Here is a 20,728-nt window from a genome sequence, read left to right as displayed (position 1 = left end):
TTCAGCACACATATTTCATAGGATGGAGAACATTAGATAATCTAGCAGGTAGATTAAGTGCAAGTCATTTCAGAGAACAGCTGTACTTTCATTTGGCATTTTTAAAATAGCATTTATTGAGCTACTGTAGTTGCCAAGCACCATACCTGACATTGGATTTTTCAGGTTTATTGTAAAAAAATATAGAAAGTACAGAAAAAAATTTTTTTTATTATTACTAGTCCTACCACTCATATGCATACTTACACAAAATTGGAGTCATAGATTTCTTAGCTTTTTATCTCTTAATATTATGCTGTAAGCATTTCCTATTTTATTAAATGTTCTTTGCCACATAATTTTGAATGCTAAAAAGTGCTCTTTATGTATACAGTAATTTATTTAACTTTTTTTTATTTGGGGGGCATTTTTGTGGCTTCCAGCTTTTCACTATGAATATTGTTGTACCACATTGAATGTCTAACAGTAATATACCACTGTGAATGACCACATTGGTGGGTTAAAGATAGAACATTTTAAAGTCTATAGCATATGCTGTCAAGCACTGAATTTTTTTTTTAATGATTAAAAATACCTTTGTTTTAACATTTGTGATGAAAAATCTCAGACACTCTTTGCAAATGAGGATTAGAGGGGAAATTTCTCAATTTAATAAATGGTATCTATGAATCCTACATCTAATTTAAATAGTGAGAGAACTTAATGCGTTTCTCCTCTGGTCAGGAACAGGACATTTGTTCACAAAGCTTCTGTTCTACGTTGAAGTGATGGTCTGATCCAATGCAACAAGACAAGGAAAAGAAATAAAGGCTCATAGATTTGAAAGCATGAAGTAAAGCTGTCTTGAGTCACATAGTGTACATAGACCATACCAATGAGTCTACAAAAAATGATGCAGTAAGGTTGTAGAGTACAAGATCAGTAACCATGCAGTAGTCAATTATAGTTCTGCTTACTAGCAACAAACCATTCAAAATTGAAAGTAATATTTATAATAGATGAAAAATACTTAAGGAGAGGTTCCACAGAGTATATGTAAGATATGTCCACCGAAGACCTCAAAATATCACTGGGAGAAATTAAAGAAGACTTAAGTGATTGGAAAGATATGCAATGTTCACAGAATAGAATGCTCAATATTGTCAATATTTTTAAGTATCAAAAAGATCTGTAAATAGAGTGAAATCCCAGGCTTTTTTGGTAGAAATTAAGAAGTTGATTCTAAAAGTTATATGGAATGTAAACCACCACTAAGATGAACAGCACAATTGAAAAGTATAAAGTTGGTCAGTAGAGTTTTGACAAAGATCCCAAGATAATTCAGTGGAAAGAGGATAGTCTTTTTAACAAACAATGCTGAAACAATTGTTGTATTTGGGGGGGTGGTCCCCAAAGCCACCTCTTTTTAAAAATTTCTTTAGGAGTCATAAAACAGCATATATTTGTTCTCATGGCTAAGATTATAGTTAAGGATACAAAGCAAAAAATAGCACAAGAGAGAGGCTCATAAAGTCCTCAGGAAACCAGATTCCTCTTTAAGAACATAAACTATATTGTTTATACAGTTTAGGCACAATAAGCTTCTCATTGTTTAGGGAGTTTTATGTCAGTATAAGAAACTGTTTATCAACCAGATTCACAGCCACCAGCCAAGGGCTAACCTTGGGAGCAGACCTTACCAAGGATAGCAGTCTCAGACTAAGTTAACTCTTCTCCACAGTCATCTGTATTAAAAAGAAGAAACCCTCAACCCTTATTTAGCTCCAAATTTAAAAAATTACCTTGTAATGGCTCATAGTCCTAAATCTGTTAGGATATTGGTATTCCTTTATTCATCAAAGACTTAAGTCATTACTTTTGTTTTGTAAAATCTCTGTATTATTAACATAAATACCTTTTGTCATACTTGTTGTAAGTACAGGCCAGATTGCCATTTGCTTTTTTTTTTTTTTTTAATGATAATCATTTTAGAGCTAGAAATTTAGATTTTACAGTTTGGTTGTAATCTTTACCTTTGAGATACCTACTATCTCTTTTGTGTAGAGTCCATATCCTTCAGTGAATATTTACTAGCATTTTCTTCTGTTTTTTTTTAAATGCTTTTAACTACTTAATTCTTGTGCAATTTTTATATTAATATATAAAGACCCAACTCCCCCCAGATTAGCCATTTCTTTTTTCAGATAAAATATATTGCCTCTTTTATGTGTACTGAGTCTTTCTGTTTGTATGCTATGCCTTTATTTTTCTGTAATTTTTGTGCCAGGACCACAACTTTCTTTTTATTACCATTATACTTTTATAAAATATCCTAACACTTATTAGGGCTGATCATCCTTTGTTTTTTTAAAAAAATAGGGGGGAATGTCAATTCTCATTTTCTGTTTCTCACTGATGGACTGTGTAACCTCTTTCTCAGGTTCCAAAAAGAAAAGCCTCCCCAGGATTTTAATCTGAGCAGTTTTAAAATAAGACTGGGGAATTTTGGATGGGAAGAAATGTCACAGTCATTCACATTAGGGTGCTTAGGTCCAGGAGGCACTTTTGAATCACTGGAGACTAGGGGGAGTGCCCTAAAAAGGAAGGCTGCTAATGTATGATAAGAGGAAAAAATGAGGTCTGGGAAACGGAACAGTACCCCAAAGCCAGACGAGACCTGATGTCTAACAGTTGTGAGGATTATGGTCAGTTTATAATCCAGTTCTCATTGTCAGAGATCTCACGTTAGTGTAGGCCAATAACCTAAACTTTCTGAATTGTTTCTCCCTCTAGCATATACGGCCTCCATCTTTTTATCAGGGAGCTGAGAATAGGTAAAGAAATACAAAGATATTTTAAAGTTAAGATTGTCCAAATCACTAGTGACTCTGATAGAGAGCTTATTTGTCCTCTGATTCCTTTTAGGGGTTCTATGATGTCCTTCGAAGGAATTCTCAGCTGGCTAACTCAGTCATGCAAACTCTGCTCTCACAGGTAAATAATATTTCCATGGATATAAGGAACAGGTATCAAGGCATTAAGTAATTGACATTTTTCATAATTTTCAAAATATAAAATAATTCCCAACTAGTCCACTGGTACATTGCAAACATGCCTAGGGTACATGATGCTATTTCATGTTGTTTTATTTTAATCACTGTTTATCTGTCTACCATATTGCTGTCATCTGACAATTAACCTTCTCAGTTAACATCCTAAGTCAGAAGGACATTTTGTAGAACCAGTGATACAAAGGCCATCAGCAGTAGTATCTGTTATGTTTATTTCTGATAAAGAAGAGTGATTTGGAGAAAACAGTAAAATATTGACATTTGTTAATCTGAGTGACATATTCATGAGTGTCTATTAGGTTATTTTCTGTATTTCTCAGCTTTTTTAAAAAGCTGTAAATTATGAAATATTTCAAAGGACCATCAAGATGAGAAGAATTTAGCTGAAGAGTTTCTGATGTGAATAAGACTTTTTACTCTTGACATTTATTATTAACCATTTATTTGAATTAGTGTATTCACAAAGTGCAACCATCACCATAGTCAATTGAGAACATTTTATCATCTCAGAAAAAACCACACCGTTTAGCTATCCCCCCTCTAATTTTCCCATCCTTCCTCAAACCTTCTACCCCTAAGCAATCATCAGTCTCCTTTTTCTCTCTATAGATTTGCCTATCTGGACATTTCATATAAATGGAGTCAAACAATGTGTGGTCTTGTATGACTGACTTCTTTCACTTAACATGATGTTTTCAGGGGTCATTCATATTGTAGGATGCATCAGTAATTTATTCCTTTTTATGGCTAAATAATATTTCATTGTATCATGTGTGTATATATATATATATTTTTTTTTAATTCATGTTGAGAGAGTTCAAGAGACTATTTATACCAATAGTAATAATAGCAGTACTTAATGTTTAGCACTTACAGAGGGCCAAGCAATTTATGAATGGTATTTGGTAGATGATTTCATTTAGTCCTCACAAAATCCTGTGAAATAACTGCTTAGTTCCATTTTACAGATGTATGTTTTAAGGCTCCAAGAGGTTAAGTAATTTAATTTGCCCAGGGTCTTACAGTTAATAAGTGATGGAGCTAGAATTTGAAGTCAGATCTTCTGGCTCAAGAGCCAAAACATGTGTTTCTCCTATTTGGTGTTGATTAAGCTATTTGAATCTTTAAGTTGATGCTTGTCACCAGATTTGAGACATGTCTGTTCATTATTTCATCAGATTATTTTTTCCTTTCCCCTCTTTCTCTCCTTTCCTTCTGGGACTTTAGTGGTATATATATTGGAATGCCTGATATTGTTCCACAGATCTTTGAGACTTGGTTCATTTTTCCTCAATATTTTTACACTGTTTTCTTCAGATTTTATATTTTCTCATAATCTGTCTTCAAGTTTACTTTCTTCTGCCATTTCAGTTCTGTTGTTTCAGTCTTGAGTGCATGTTAAATTTTATCAGATGCTTTTCTGTATCTATTGAGATGACCCTATGATTTTTCTCCTTTAATCTGTTACCATGATGAATTATATTATTTGATCTTTTAAAAAAACATTGCATTCCTAGAATAAACTCAAATTGATTATCTTTTTTATACAGTACTGGGTTTGGTTTCCATTTAGGACATACATATATGTGTACAAGAAGGAATGGCCTATAATTTTCAGTTTTCATACTGAACTTCTTTGGTTTAGTATGAGCTTAGTAAAGTGATTGGGGATGTTCCCTCTTTTTCTGGTTTATGTAAAATTTGAAGTCTTTTATTCCATTTCGTCCCTTACTTGTTTCAAAAGTAAACACTTTCTTTAAACTTTCAGTTATATTGTCTAATGATTTGGACAGTCTTAACTCTAAAATAATCTTATATTTGAAGTCGTGTGAATTCTAGCCCCAGCTACATTTGGAGACTAACTTACGGTTAGAAAGTCCCTGAGGAGACTTTTCCCCCTTGACCTGAAGTCAGAGGGAGGTAGCTAGGTACATATCCCGCCACTGTCTTCCTCCATGTGGTGGATTTATTTTTTAGATTCATCCAGTAAGGATTTCCGCTTTTGAGAATTCCAGCTTTCTGTGAAGGTCTCTGATAAAATCTCAGATACAATCTAGGTACAACCTCTGATACAACCCCATGTGGACCCTAGGCTCTAATTTCATGATTCCTTTTACTTTCCTTTCATCTTAGCTATCTATTTAATAAATGTATCTATATAAAGATTTTAATGCAGCATTTTTTTATTGTTCTTTACCATGAGGGTTTCTCTAAACGCTAGTCCACCATTTTGCTATAAATGGAACTTCTCTTTTCCTCTCTCTCTTTCTCCTTTTTTATGCCATTGCTTTGTGCTAATTCTGCTAAAGAAGCTCCATTTGAAAGTGGAGAAATGATTGGAAGGTCTTACACTATTTATCAAAAGTTTTTCAGTGGGCCTTGGACCTGATCTTATATAAAATTGATACCTTGTTATATTTTATCTTTAAAACTAATGATCAGTCCATCTACATTTGCACATTAACATGGCAAGTTATGACTGAAAGCATAGAGCAGTGCTTCCCAACTCAGGTTAGTATGTGGACCAATAAAATTATATAGATTCCAAAAGTTAAAAAGAGGAAAATGGCAATTAACATTTTTTTTTATGAATGTATAGTTGATTTGCAGTGTATTTGTTTCTGGTATACAGCAGAGTTATTCAGTTACATATATATTCTTTTTCATGATGAGTTATTACAGTATATTCAATATAATTCCCTGTGCTATACAGTAAGATCTTATTTATCTATTTTATATATAATAGTTTGTTTCTGCTAATCCCAAAGTCCTAATTTATCCTTTGCCCACCCCCTTTGCCTTTTGATAACCATAAGTTTGTTTTCTGGGTCTGTGAATCTATTTCTATTTTGTAAATATGTTTTATTTGTATCATTTTAGATTCTACATATAAGTGATATCATATAGTATTTGTCTTTCTCAATCTGACTTCACTTAGTATGGTCATCTCCAGGTCCAGGTCCATCTATTTTGCTGTAATGGCATCATTTGATTCTTTTTTATGGCTGAGCTAACTAACATTTTTTGAGCTCTGTTACATGCTAAATAGTATTTGAAGCTCCTTACGTGTGTTAGCACATTTAATCTTATACAAATGTTTATGCTTATATTAATAATATCCTCATTTCACAGATGAGGAACCAAGACATCTACCTTTATTGCATTAATAAGTAGTGGTACTGGGATTTTAGATTCAGTCAGTTTGACTCTGGAGCCTCTATTCTTAACAACCAAGCTGTACTGAAAGGGCTTGATAGTCTATACAAATTAAGTAACTGGTGTACGAGAGCATGGTGTTTTATAGGAGAGGTGATGAAGTGGACTAGGAAAGATCTGTCAGTACACTGCCTGATGCAAGGGCAAAGGAAGGATAGGGTTGAGCCAAAGCAACAGATTTTCCTGCAGTGTTCTTTGGACAGTTGGGAAATAATGTCTTAGAAAGCATTAGACGTTAAAGTTGCCATTAGCTTGACCAATTAAAAAAGTGAAAAGCATTCATGAGCCGTGATGTCTTTTTCCTTCCCATACCACAGTTGAAACAATTCTATGAGCCAGAACCTGATGTACTGCCTCCTCTGAAATTAGAAGCTTGTATTCTGACCCAAGGAGATCAGGTCTCTCTACAGGAACCACTGGTGAGCCTTTCTTTCCTCCTCCCATAACCATCATTTTTACTCTTAAGTAAAACCCCCAGCCCTGTTGATATAGTTGAGCTTCAGAAAGAGATGACTTCTCTGTGAAACACCTGGTACTCCGAGTGAATTTTTACTCTTGACTCTTCTCTGACCCATCACCACCTTGGTTCTGGTGGCGAGATATCTGCATGTCAACACTTGACTAATAATCAGGGCATCCAGCACTTCTCCCAAGGAGCATTTTACCTCCCATTAATGGCTCTTTGATTGCAAGTACTAAATAGATATACTTTAGAATTGGGAGAAGGAGGTTACCCAGAAGCAGATGAACCCAGGAGATCTGCTTCATTAGTCTGGAGTATATGATTTAGGCTGAGCTAGAACTGGCATTCTGTTGAACCTTCAGAGGAACTGGGACAGGTTGGTTTTCTATTCTTGTCTAGCCTCAGAAAGACAGGGAAGAAAGATAGAAACTGAAACTCCTGAGTGACTTAAAACAGATATCCTCAGCCTAGGTCAGAGAAGCTATGGTGGTCTCCCAAAGATTCCCTCAACCTAAACTCATATGTTTAGAATAGCCTCTGGGACTCAAAGATGCTGGAGAGGATTTAATTTCACAACCTGCCTCCTTGGTATTTGTACCAGATCAGAGATAGCACATTTGATGTTACATTCTTAGGTGTCAGCTACTTGTGAAGCCAGTGCCTTTGGGAAAGGCTAGAAAACAATGCCTCTGTTAGTTCAGTTCTTTTTTTCTGTTTTGTTTTGTTTTTAACTCCAGATTGACTTAATTTGTGATGCTAATGAATAACTTTATTTAGCCTTATGGGTAAGGATTATTTGTCAGTTATCAACAGTTTGATAGGTTATCCTTTAACAAGATTCAGTTATTATATTTTCTTCTACAGGATTATCTGCTGTGTTGTATTCAACACTGTTTGGCCTGGTATAAGAGCAGAGTGGTACCATTACAGCAAGAAGAAGAAGAGGAGGAGGAAGAGGGGTTCTACCAATACTTAGATGATATGTTGGAGTCGATTACAAATAGAATGATTAAGAGTGAACTAGAGGACTTCGAACTGGTAATTGCTAAGTCTAAGCTGTGTTGAGTAATGGAGGTTTTTAGTAGCTTATTAATTTTTATCTTGTGTCTTTTAGGACAAATCAGCAGACTTTTCTCAGAGCACTGGTATTGGCATCAAAAATAATATATGCGCTTCTCTTGTTATGGGAATTTGTGAGGTTCTAATAGAATATAATTTCTTCATAAGTAATTTCAGGTAGGGTATTACTGTAACTCTACTTGTAGTTCATTTTGTGTGTGGGAGGGAGTGTGTTTTCTTAACACTAACAATAGGCTAGGTATGAAAAGACCACAGCCCATGACACTATCTCTTAGATGGACCTCTAGCCTAAGACCAAACTATGTTCTTTCTACCAGGGAACATCAAAGCACATGCCAAACAGGCTCGTGAATTTTGTCTCTCCATCAGGCTTTACTTTATTGAACATTCCCCAGATCTTGAATATAACAACCCCTGATTTTAATAGAGAAATTTTGATTGGTGGTAGTATTGAACTTTCATTCTCTGCAATGACTGATACAAATAAAGGAGAAAAAGAAATGACCCAGATTGGTATTACCTAGGAGTACTGTGTTAATAGTGAAGATCCATTCATTTATAATATTGGGTCTAAAGTATGACATCTAAAGAAGTATTGTGATTTCCTTATTACTGTTTTGAAAGTAAACCATAATATTCTGACACCTGTCCTTGGTGGTCTCTTTTTCCTTTTATACAGTAAGACTAAGTTTGAAACGATTCTGAGCTTATTTATGTGTTACAAGAAGCTCTCTGATATCCTTAACGAAAAGTCTGGTAAAGGCAAAACGAAAATGGCCAACCGAACAACCGATAGTTTTTTGTCCATGAAATTTGTGTCTGATCTTCTCACAGCCCTTTTCAGGTAAGGTTCTAACAAAGAGCTTAAAGACAGCCTTAAGGTGAAGGTAAAAACACCTACTGAGGGTCACTGATATGACCTAGTTTGGATTCACAATTCTTAGCATATATACAGTAAAAAGTAAGTCAAGGGGGTTGTAATTTTCTTGAAAGCAGAACACACAGGCATTTAAAGAGATGCTTTGAATTACTAAAGGGAACTTCAGAAACAGTGAACTAGTGGATGAAAGAGGATAGATTCCAAGAAATCAACCTAAGTGGCATGAAAAAGGGGAAAGAAAAGCTTGAATTTAAAAAAAGCGGGGGTGGGGGGGGGGGCGGCAACCAAAAAAAATTACAGAAAGTTAACTAAGACTGACCTTTAAATTTCATCAAAGTTAAAGGATTGAGGGAAGGGGGAGAAAGGGAGGTAATACTGAGAATAATATTTATAGGAAGACAGCCTTGGCAGTGACTTGGGCATGGGCTGCTGGAGTCTTTTAGAGCTGGCTGGGTGCTATTGTGAACTGTCCCTAGAAAACGTAATTTCAGGTCCCAGTAAGCAGGGGAATTTTTCTGTCTCTTTTCTCCTGTCTAGGGACAGTACCCAGAGTCATGAAGAGAGCCTGTCTGTTCTGAGGTCCAGCAATGAGTTCATGCGCTACGCAGTGAATGTGGCTCTGCAGAAGGTCCAGCAGCTGAAGGAAACAGGGCATGTGAGTGGCCCTGATGGCCAAAACCCAGAGAAGGTCTTTCAGAACCTCTGTGACATAACTCGGTAAGCCCCACACACCCTTAGAGACCTGTTCCACTTGCTGTGGCATCTCCAGGAGAGGAAATCGAGGCGGGGGCTTGGGAGAGGAAGGTGGTTTGAAGTTGAGTGGGGAGGAAGGTGGTTTGAAGTTGAGTGGGGAGGAAGGTGGTTTGAAGTTGGGCATACCCAAAGGTGGAAGTGCAGTCACTCACTGTGTTGGGGTTTTTTCCTAGTCCTGTTTTGGTGTGGTTTGTTGGCCACATAAAAAATGTTAATCTAATACCAGGAATAAAAAGGGATATTACATAATGACTAAATAGTTAATCAAGCAGACAGAACAGTTTTAAATGTATATGTACTTAACAGCACCGAATAACAGCTTCAGAATACTTAAGGCAAAAACGGTAATACTGAAGGAGAAATACACAAATAATAATCTACCTCTCTCAGTAATCAGTAGAATTAGATAGAAAATCAGGAAGGATGTGGAAGACTCAAAGAACACTGTCATCCAGCTTGACTTTAATCAATATTTATAGAACATTAAATAAGTATTTAAGATAGTGAGGTTTTGCCAGAATCAGTGGAACAGATGGTTCAGAACTGATCCACACAAGTATGGTCTTTGGACTTTTGACAGAGGTGCCAAGGAAATGGAGAAAGAAAAATCTTTTCAAACAGGTGTTTGTGGAACAATTGTACAGGAATATGTGGAAAAATGAAATTAAAAGATGCTCTTTGGAAGAAAAGCTATGCCCAACCTAGACAGCATGTTAAAAAGCAGAGACATGACTATGCCGATAAAGGTATGTCTAGTCAAAGCTACGGTTTTTCCAGTAGTCATGTATGGATGTGAGAGTTGAGCTATAAAGAAAGCTGAATGCCAAAGAATTGATGCTTTTGAATTAATTGATGTGTTGAAGAAGACTCTTGAGAGTCCCTTGGACTGCAAGATCAAACCAGTCGATCCTAAAGGAAATCAGTCCTGAATATTCATTGGAAGGACTGATGCTGAAGCTGAAACTCCAATACTTTGGCCATCTGATGTGAAGAACTGACTCATTTGAAAAGTCCCTGATGCTGGGAAAGATTGCAGGCAGGAGGAGAAGGGGAAGACAGGATGTGATGTTTGGATGGCATCACCGACTCAATGGATATGAGTTGAGCAAGCTCTGGGAGTTGGTGATGGATAGGGAAGCCTGGCGTGCTGCAGTCCATGGGGTCACAAAAGAGTCAGACTCGACTGAACAACTGATGTGAAAAAAATTAGACTTTGATCCATTTCTCATGTTAAAACAAAATATTGACTTGAAATGAATCAGAGGCATAAGTATAAAACCAAATATTGTAAAACATCTAGAAGACAGAAAAACCTTTGCAACCTTGTTTTAGGTAAAAAATTTCCTAGGTATAATACCAGAAGCACAATCAATATTTTTTAAAAATTTAACTCTGTTCCTTGAAAAACATTCCTAAGGAAATTTAAAGACAAGCCACAAATTAACAGGAAATATTTGCAAAACATGTGTCTGATGATGGACTGGTAACCAGAGTATATAAAGAACTCAGACTTGTTAAGAAAACAGTCATATTGAGAAAATGGATTAAGTGTTTTAACAGACACTTTACCAAATAAGATGTATAGATGGCAAATAAGAACACGAAAGGGTGATCAACATAGTCACTAGGTTAGTGCAAATTAAAATCACAATGAGATATCACTAAACACCTTTTTTTTTTCTTTTTAAAATTTATTTATTTTAATTAAAGACTAATTACTTTACAATATTGTGGTGGTTTGCCATACATTCACATGAATCAGCCATGGGTGTACATGTGTTCCCCATCGTGAACTGCCCCCCTCCCTCCCCATCCCATCCCTCAGGGTCATCCCAGTGCACCAGCCCTGAGTACCCAGTCTCATACATCAAACCTGGACTGGCGATCTATTTCACATACGATAATATACGTGATTCAGTGCTATTCTCTCAAATCATCCCACCTTCGCCTTCTCCCACAGAGTCCAACAGACTGTTCTTTATATCTGTATCTCTTTTGCTGTCTCCAGTATAGGGTCACTGTACCATCTTTCTAAATTCCATATATATGCATTAATATACTGGATTGGTGTTTTTCTTTCTGACTTAATTCACTCTATATAATAGGCTCCAGTTTCATCCACCTCATTAGAACTGATTCAAATACATTCTTTTAAATAGCTAAATAATATTCCATTGTGTATATGTACCACAGCTTTCTTATCCATTTGTCTGCCAGTGGACATCTAGGTTGCTTCCGTGTCCTGGCTATTGTAAACAGTGCTACGATGAACATTGGGGTACACGTGTCTCTTTGAATTCTGGTTTCCTTGGTGTAAACACCTATTAAAATGCCTAAAAGTTTAGATTGACTATACCAAAGTGTTGTCATGGATGTGGAAGAATTTAAACTTCTCGTTTTTTGGTTTTTTAATATTTATTGATGTGTTTGTTCTTGGCTGTCCTGGGTCTTCGTGCTGTGCGGTTTTTTCTTGAGTTGCAGTGAGCGGGGGCTGCTCTGTAGTTGAGGGGCCAGGCTTCTCACTGCAGCGGCTTCTCATGTTGCAGAGCACAGCTCTTGAGCACACAGGCTTCAGCAGTTGCAGCTCCTGGGCCTTAGAGCACAGGCTCAAGTAGTTAGTTGCTCCACTGTATGTAGACTCTTCTAAGATCAGGGATCAAACCCATGTCTCCTGATTGGTAGGTGGATTCTTTACCACTAAGCCTCCAGGGATGCCCAGAATTTAAACTCTGATACACTGTTGACATAAATGTAAAATGGTGCAGCCACTTTGAAAAATAATTTGGCAATTTCTTAAAAAGTTTAGCGCACACCTATCATACGATATACCCATTCCACTCCTAGGTACTTACCCAAAAGAAATGAAAGCAGATGTTCTTATAAAAGTTTGTATATAGTAGTTTTATCTGTAATAGCAAAATCTGGAAACAACCTAAAGATGATAAATCGGTGACTATGCAAGCTGTGGCACAGTCATACCCTGGAATACTACTCAGCAGTGAAATGCGACAGGCTGCCGGTACGTGCAACAGCATCAGTGAACCTCAGAGCTACATGCTGTTAGCAAAGCCGGACTCTAAAAGCTGTGTAAGGAACGATACCATTTTTATATGATAGTTTGTAAATTGTAAAACCACTGGGACAGGAAACAGATCAGTGGTTGCCTGGGAAAACAAAGAGAATGAACTGACTGCAAAGGAGCACATGAGAACTTTTGGGGTGATGGAAATACCTAGATTGAGGGGGATGAGGACAGGACTGGGGATGTGAGTCAGCAGAGCCATACAGTTACAGGATGGGGATTTTACTGTATGTAAACTATCTCAGTGAACTTGACTTTGAAAATAAAATCACTTTTCCCCAGGGTCTTGCTTTGGAGATACACTTCAATCCCTACCTCAGTGGAAGAGTCGGGAAAGAAAGAGAAAGGAAAGAACATCTCGCTGCTGTGCTTGGAGGGCATACAGAAGATACTCAGTGCTGTGCAGCAGTTCTACCAGCCCAAGTGTCATCAGTTTCTCAAGGCTCTGGGTGGGCATTTCAGTTTTGATAACTTGGCTCGATCTCAGTTTCTCTTTCTCAACCAAACCTCTCGATTCCAGTTGTTAGCCTAGCAGAGGACACCTGCGAAGAGTCCCAGCATGGCTAAGGACTGACATCTAGTGGATTCAGAATTGGCACTTCCTGGATTCCATTTAACCACAGATGGGATTGGGAAACTGAATATAGCCTTAAGAAGCTGCTGAATGTTAGGAATATAATTAAAGCTGCCTCCAGACTTTTTTGGCCTCCTAAAATTTTAGCTTGGCAAAAAAAAAAAAAACCAAACCCCTTTCAAAGCAGATAGCATTCTTTTCCTTTCCTAGATGCCACAGATAAGGAGGAAGAAGAGGAGGAAGTCAGTGTCAGTCAGAGAGCAGCTTTCCAGATCCGGCAGTTTCAGGTGAGACACCTAGGAGACTGCTGTGCTTTGTGAGGGTCCTCAGAAAGGGACTGTTACCCAGGACAGCTGGTGGGAACAGGCAGACCGTCCACAAGTAGGACAGCAGTTTTTTCTGGGTCGTCTTGACAGCTCTGAGAATGAAAGATAATGCATTTAAAAGCATTCCAGGAAGGATGTGTGTCAAGCCACCCCAATCTACAGCACTCATTGCCTCTAAGAATCACTGTTTGAGCTGATATTATACAAAGAGCTGGCCAGGAGCCCACTCGTGCAGGGAGTGTAACTTGGCTTTGTCTGTCAGATGGTTCTAACCACTAGTTGTCACGTATCAGGATCTTTTATCCAGAGGATTTCTTTAATGTTAAAGTTCCTATCATGTGCCAGAAACTGTTCAGGTGCTAAAGATATAGCAAGGAATAAGAGACAAAACCCTACCCTCACAGAGCTTACGTTGTAGTGGGAAGACTGACGGCCCAAAGACAGTGTTTTGGGTGGTGAGAGAGGAACAGAGAAAGGGGAAATGGAAAGTGTGTAGGGAATGCCGGTGTTGGGGTATGGTCTAGCCCTCAGGTCAGTGAATGGGCCTCAGGAAGTTGTGAACCACCCAGACCAGGGTGCACTGGGATTCTGTGGCGATCAGTGGTCTGGACACAGCTCTTTGACTGGGCCCGTGTTCTGTCCCTTGTTAGGGAACTAAGATCCCACAAGCTGTGTGGTGCAGCCCAAAATAAACAAAACGGGGTGCACAGTTGATTCCTAATGTACACATGGCAGGGGTTTGGAGGAGCCCACGTCTCATCACGAACAGGGTAGGAGACTACCTGATCAATCCAGATCTTATTTCCAGATTTTATCCTCTTGGATTTTTGGTATTTTTGAGTCATTTCTGTCCTAGCCTTAAGAATCTCTGGCTAGATGTCTCTTCTCTTTGCTAGTATCATGTCTGCTAATGTTTCTGTGTATCCTTTCTCAGAGGTCCTTATTGAATTTACTTAGCAGCCAAGAGGAAGACTTTAAGAGCAAAGAAGCCCTGCTTCTGGCCACTGTTCTCACCAGCTTGTCCAAGCTGCTGAAGCCCATCTCTGCTGAGGTATGAGTTCCAGTCAGTCCCACTCTGCATCCCCCAGGAGGCCAGGATACTGCATCTTACAGTGTACAACTAAATGTCCTCTCGAAATCTGGCTCATTTAAAATCATGTATCCAGTTATGCTCCTGAATTAATATAAGATCTGTAGGATGTACCCCTGCCCCGCCCCATACATAGTGTTTCTACCATGATGTAGTTACTGCTTTTGTTTATTTGGCCACTGTGGAGGGTAAACAATAAGCACTATAAAAAAAAAAAAAGTCTTGTTTATCTGTGGGGTCTTAAACCTTCTGGTGTTTCCCTACCCCCTTCTAAGATGAAAGTATGTTAATTATCAAGGTAGCTGACATTCAGCAGTTAACTTTCTCATCAAAATTAGCGGATTCTGAGTTTGGGGGATATTCAACAAAAGGTGATAAGTCAGAAAGCATGATTATAGTCCTAAAATAGAATCTGTTCTACCCAGATAGATTTTAGGTATATGTGCTTAGGTCTGCACATATACACAAAGAATATATGTACCCACATGAGCATTCACACATGTGAAATAAGAGAAGCCATATTCTGTGGGTCTGTTCCATTCAGCAGTAATTTTCCTAAAGGATGATAAAGAGAGTCCCTGAGAGCCTAGGGCTGTGTGGTCTCCCGCATCTACTTCCTGACCTGTGGGGAGACAAGTTGAGAGTGCTGAGGTGCAGGCCTCCTTGTGTGAGCCCTTGCTTTTAGGAAGAGCTAGCTGGACTACAGCCTGGTATGTTACGACATTTGAGCACTGAAAAAGCAGACTTCATTTTCTTGTCCTAGTTGGTAGCCCAAAGAAAATCCCCATTGCTACTTATTTCATCCTAGATCGGAACAACACATCCCCACTTTACTTTCAGCTTCATTCTTTCATATTGCTACTTTTGCTGCAAGGAGCCCAAGACTAGGAAAGAAACACAGGGAATTGGAACATGGGGACAGTTAAAGGAAAACAGATTTGGAAAGGCTAATATAAAGAAGAATTTTTAAAATTTTACACCCCTCATAATTTCGGGTAGTGTGTCTAAAATTTTTTAATTTAACTTTGGGTAATAAAGTTCAATGATTTGAAAACCAGACATTATAAAAAAATTTGCAGGAAATGGTCACCTTTCTATCCTCCATCTGTTCAGTTCTTCTCTCCTAGTAGGTTTAGTTTTTTGTGTAAAGAGTTCTTTTATTCCTGTACAGCAATATGAATATAGCTTCTTATGCCCAACCCTACCCTCTTCACACAAAAGCTTTTTTAGCATCCTGCTTTATTTATTTATTACATTTAACACTGTATTCTGGACATCTGTATTCTACAGTAATCACTGTATTCTGGGAAATATTTTTATATCAGTTCACAGATAATTTTCGTTTAGCCTCTGAAGTTTTTTTCCCTGACAGATCAAAACCTAAATTCTTACTGGTCATTTTACCTTTAAACATCACTGCATTTCAGTGTCTTGGTGGCTAGAAGCCTATCCCAAACAACTGCTGAAGCAGAAAGTTGAGTGTGTGTCTAGCGAAACACGACCTACTAGTCCAAGGCCTTAAGCTTCCCCTGCTCTTTTCTTTTGCCCCTTTTCTTTTTTTTTCCCTGCTCCCTTTTAACCTCCTGTGGCCTCTTGGTTCCTAAAGGCTAATTTGACTGTCACTGTGGCCAGGATCTTTTTCTTCTATGCCTCTATTAGCTTACTGTCCTTAAAAAAATGTCTCAGATGCAGAGAGTGCTAAGCATGGGAAGGGGAAGAAGGGCACTTTAGCCCCCAACCGTGGTGGGAGGGGCCAAGGAAGCTCAGATAACAGCCCAGACCCCAGGATCTTTGGCCCTTAATGAGGGCATTTGAGAACTGAGTCATAGGCTGTATTTAAGAAAATAATCAGTAATTCTTCTCATAACTTTGGACTTTTTAATGCTATTTTTCATTAGAGTACCACTTTAGATCCAGGCACATGTTTTAGCAGGTGATTTGCTTAGACTTGGAAAGGCCTAGAGCTCTTTTCCAAGAAGGCAATGGCACCCCACTCCAGTACTCTTGCCTGGAAAATCCCATGGATGGAGGAGCCTGGAAGGCTGCAGTCCATGGGGTCGCTGAGGGTCGGGCATGACTGAGTGACTTCACTTTTACTTTTCACTTTCCTGCATTGGAGAAAATGGCAACCCACTCCAGTGTTCTTGCCTGGAGAATCCCAGGGATGGGGGAGCCTGGTGGGCTGCCCTGTGGGGTCGCACAGAGTCGGACATGACTGAAGTGACTTAGCAGAGCTCTTTTAGTCTGATAGCACCTAGGTAGGTCTGTCTTTTGAATGTTTCTATAATATCTGAATGATCTCTAGTTTGTGCAGATGTTAACCTGGACATCTAAGATTTGCACGGAAAACAGTTGTGGTAAGTTTCCTGCCATATTTCCTTTTTCGGCTTTATATGAAATCATCAGCACCAAACAACATTTAGAAAATGACACATTCACCAGAGTAGCCAAAAGGAAGAAATACACAAAACCAATCCCAAGGGTTGATAAGAATATAGTGCAGTTGAACCTCTCATTCACTGCCGCTGGAGGTGTCAGTTGGTATAACCACTCTGGAAAATTGTTTAGCAATACTTAACTACTAAAATTAAACATAGGCTTACGATCAAGCAGTTCCACTCCCAGCATAAACAGGTGGGAAATTCTCACAGCAGTAGTGTTCTAATAGGCAAAACCAGACCCAGACGTCTGTCAGCAGTCAAGTGGATCAGGGGGTTGCGCCGCATGCACACAGTGGGGCGCCGCATGCACACAGTGGGACGCCGCGGCAGTGGGAATGAACAGCCTCCACTGACTTGCGGCATGGAGGAGTCTGGCGCACACAGCGTTCAACAGATGGCAGACACAGACAGAGCACTTACTGCATGATGCTACTTAGATAGAGTGCAAAGTCAGACAGGACTCCATGTGAGGGTACAGGCAGAACGACAGTTTCCTTGGTGAGGGGAGGGGTGTCCTGGGGTGCTGATATTTCTTGACCTGTATGCTAGTTATGTGGTGATAGTGACCAATAAATGGGAAACATCCCCTTCATTTGCACCTGTGGGTCGAAGTGTACCTTTGTGGGCCAGCTGCCTGGGTTGGAGTATGTGCAGCATGGGGATGTTGTGCCTGAAACATGACAGGCTAGCATTCCAGCTAGGCACCCCCACCTGCTGCAGGACTGACTTGGATTATAAATGAATTTTCTTTCCTTCCTACTCCTAGAGGATGCCTCCTTTTGCAAGGGCATGCTGAGTTTGCTCTTCAACCTCCATGTTTTGTATAAGAGTCCTGTTAGTCTGCTGCGTGACTTGTCCCAGGATATCCATGGACATCTTGGAGACATAGACGAGGTACTGTAGTGAGCCTTCAGTATGGCGCCCTGAGTTGGGAGTAGAAGCCAGGGGAACAGCCTTACTGTCATTACATCTCACCTCTCTTTCCGTTCCCAGGATGTAGAAGTGGAGAAAACAAACAACTTTGCATTGGTGAATTTGAAAACAGCTGCCCCTACTGTCTGTGTAAGTGTTGATCCTTGACACTTGGGAAATAGCCTTGTCATCCCTTCCATTTTATTCCCTGTGCAGAGTGAATTACAGTGGCTAAAGTCCCGAGGCCTGTAACCCACCCACGGGTGGCCGTGGCTATCATGTTACACCAGCAGCTGTGTTCAGTGAGCCATGCCAGGCGTTTTTTTCTTTCACAGCTGCTTGTTCTGAGTAAAGCTGAGAAGGTCCTAGAAGAAGTGGACTGGCTGATCACCAAGCTTAAGGGACAAGCAAATCAAAAAATCATACCAGGTAACATGAGTTGAGGGAGGGGTTCCCGGAATTGTGATCAAAGCAAAGTCAACTAAAATCTGAACTGGAGGAAACATAAAGGCAGAGCCCCTGAGCTCTGTCTGTTCATTTGTGCTAGATTTCCAAAGTAATGAAAGTAGAAGGTAGTGTGGCTTCTGACAGCATAATTATTAATGTATTCTACACTCAGACTTCCTAGTTAATGATGTTTAGTTGGTTTCTAAATCTCTTTGACTTGAACTAGAAAATAAAGTCAGTTGGGTTTGAATGTGCTAACTTCATTTCCTTTCAGAAGAGGCCTCTTCTCAGGCAGCCCTAACAAACTGTCCTATGGAGAAAACCACTATCATACAGTTGGGAACTCTGCTCACATTTTTCCACGAGCTGGTGCAGACAGCCCTGCCATCAGGCAGCTGTGTGGACACCTTGTTAAAGGACCTTTGCAAAATGTACACCACTCTTACAGCACTTGTCAAATATGTGAGTATCGGAGAGTCGATCACCACCATCATTCTGCCCCACCCAGCCAAGCCACTGCCCCTGGTGCTGAACACCCTAGTGCAGAGCCCATGTCTACATCTCTGCAAGTCACAGTTTGACCAGTAGATGGCAGGTTTCTCCACAGGCCTGGAAATAACAGTTGAGGCATAATTCTTTTTTTTTTTTTTTTTTTTTTGAGGCATAATTCTAAATCTGTTTTTAGAGCTCCATATTTCTTTAGCATATGAGTATGTTGCTCATATGAATGAGTATAATGAATGTAAATGCCTCTAGATTGAGTGTAAATGCCTTTTCAAACACCTTCTAAGACTCAGTCTAAACTTTAGTTATAGAATTTAATCTGATTCCAATTACACAAAAAATTAGACAATTTCAGATCAGTGTGGACACCGAAAGGGTGTTTGTCCTTTAACAAGTAGGTGTTAAATGCCTCACAGGTCAGGTACACGAGTAGGGAATAAGTTTATTTTTTGCAAATACAAGGTATACTTGCCCTGAGTTTAAGTCAATGCTTCCTAGTATCCGTTAACAAGAAACTTTTTTTGTATTTGCAGTATTTTGATTCTCAGCAGACATTCAAGAGTGCTAGGAACTATGTAATTTAGTTCCGACTCTAGCAATGACCCACATTACTTAGGAAGGCACAGACAACCCAAGAAAGATGGTGGACCACCTCACACCATGTACCCAAACAGCAGTGCTGTCATTTCTGAGAAGGTGCAGCTCTGGCTATAGCGTGTGGCTAACTAGCCTCTGGTAGAAATACTGAGAACCTCTATAATCTTTATTGGCTTTTTCTAAAAGAAAAACAGCAAAGTCATTGGCTTTCTAGATGCAGGGACTATCACCCTGAAGGATTTTTAAAGCAATAAATGGAACAAGTCAGAAACATAAATCTTTCATTGCCTCCTGTCTGGGAAGCTTTGGAGCTTAGGGGAGGAAAAAAAGGAAGCCTGGAGTCTTTAAGATTCTCCATGAATCTGGGTAGCTTATTTTCTTTTTCTCTCTCCAGCCAGAGCAATAGTCATACACCAGGTGCTCACTGAGGCACTACCTGTAGTTTCATGGGACATCTATGTAGGAATAGCATTTTAAATCTGGATTCCCAAGTGGCTCAGTGATAATCTGCCTGCCAGTGCAGGAAACGTACAAGATGCGGGTTCAATCCCTGGGCTGGAAAGTATCCCCCGGAGTAGATAATGGCAACCCACTCCAGTACTCTTGCCTGGGAAATCCCATGGACGGGGGAGCCTGGTGGGCGACAGTCCATAGGGTCGCAGAGTTGGACATGACTGAGTATGCATGCATGCAAGATTCCAACACTTTTCCCTAGAACTTTATGAAACCTTTGAGAGAAGTGGGTGTCCTGCCGTTGCCTAATACTGAATCTTGGAATCTTTTGTTAGTATCTCCAGGTGTATCAGCGTTCCACAGGAATTCCGAAAAATATGGAAAAACTGGTGAGTTGAGAATGCCTTTCCTAGGAATGGGGAAAGCATCTTATTCCTACAGTTATATTGATTTCTTTCTCCTTTGCTGCAGGTGAAGCTGTCTGGTTCACATCTGACCCCTCTATGCTATTCGTTTATTTCTTATGTACAGGTAAATTATTGTCTGTATCCCAATGTATCTTCAAGTGAGAAAGGACTCCTTATATTCCCAGGGGACTGATCACTCACCTAAGCTGAGCGTATATAAAGTTTCTACTTAAAATAAGCCAGAGGTGTCCATTTAAGAACACGCCAAGGCTTGAAGTCTTTGCAGCAGGAAAATCTTTTTTTTTTAAAAAAAAGTGTGATTTAGAGAAAAAAAGTGTTTGGTATGCTTGCATTTGGAGCAGAGGAGAAACATGCATCCTTAGGCTCAGTGACTTGGTTTATTTCTGGGTGATTCCAAACCCATTCCTTTGGGACTGTGAGTGAAGTAGTGGC

General features: G+C 39.2%; 1 protein-coding gene across 1 annotated transcript in view; it reads left to right on the top strand.

Moving 5' to 3' along the window:
• FANCI (FA complementation group I) overlaps positions 1–20,728 on the top strand; it is a 63,017-nt gene that overhangs the window by 37,032 nt on the left and 5,257 nt on the right. Inside the window, exons 19-34 of the mRNA XM_040257575.1 lie at positions 2,905–2,973; positions 6,584–6,685; positions 7,594–7,767; positions 7,844–7,965; positions 8,489–8,653; positions 9,227–9,406; positions 12,807–12,973; positions 13,309–13,385; positions 14,359–14,475; positions 16,820–16,871; positions 17,722–17,849; positions 17,949–18,017; positions 18,203–18,296; positions 18,589–18,776; positions 20,204–20,257; positions 20,340–20,399. Coding sequence (XP_040113509.1) covers positions 2,905–2,973; positions 6,584–6,685; positions 7,594–7,767; positions 7,844–7,965; positions 8,489–8,653; positions 9,227–9,406; positions 12,807–12,973; positions 13,309–13,385; positions 14,359–14,475; positions 16,820–16,871; positions 17,722–17,849; positions 17,949–18,017; positions 18,203–18,296; positions 18,589–18,776; positions 20,204–20,257; positions 20,340–20,399 — 1,818 coding nt within the window. The remainder of the gene's footprint in view (positions 1–2,904; positions 2,974–6,583; positions 6,686–7,593; positions 7,768–7,843; positions 7,966–8,488; positions 8,654–9,226; positions 9,407–12,806; positions 12,974–13,308; positions 13,386–14,358; positions 14,476–16,819; positions 16,872–17,721; positions 17,850–17,948; positions 18,018–18,202; positions 18,297–18,588; positions 18,777–20,203; positions 20,258–20,339; positions 20,400–20,728) is intronic.

This window comes from Oryx dammah, unplaced genomic scaffold (genome assembly GCF_014754425.2).
Source record: "Oryx dammah isolate SB20612 unplaced genomic scaffold, SCBI_Odam_1.1 HiC_scaffold_16, whole genome shotgun sequence".
Lineage (NCBI taxonomy): Eukaryota > Metazoa > Chordata > Mammalia > Artiodactyla > Bovidae > Oryx > Oryx dammah.
This window is presented reverse-complemented; position numbering and strand designations above follow the sequence as displayed.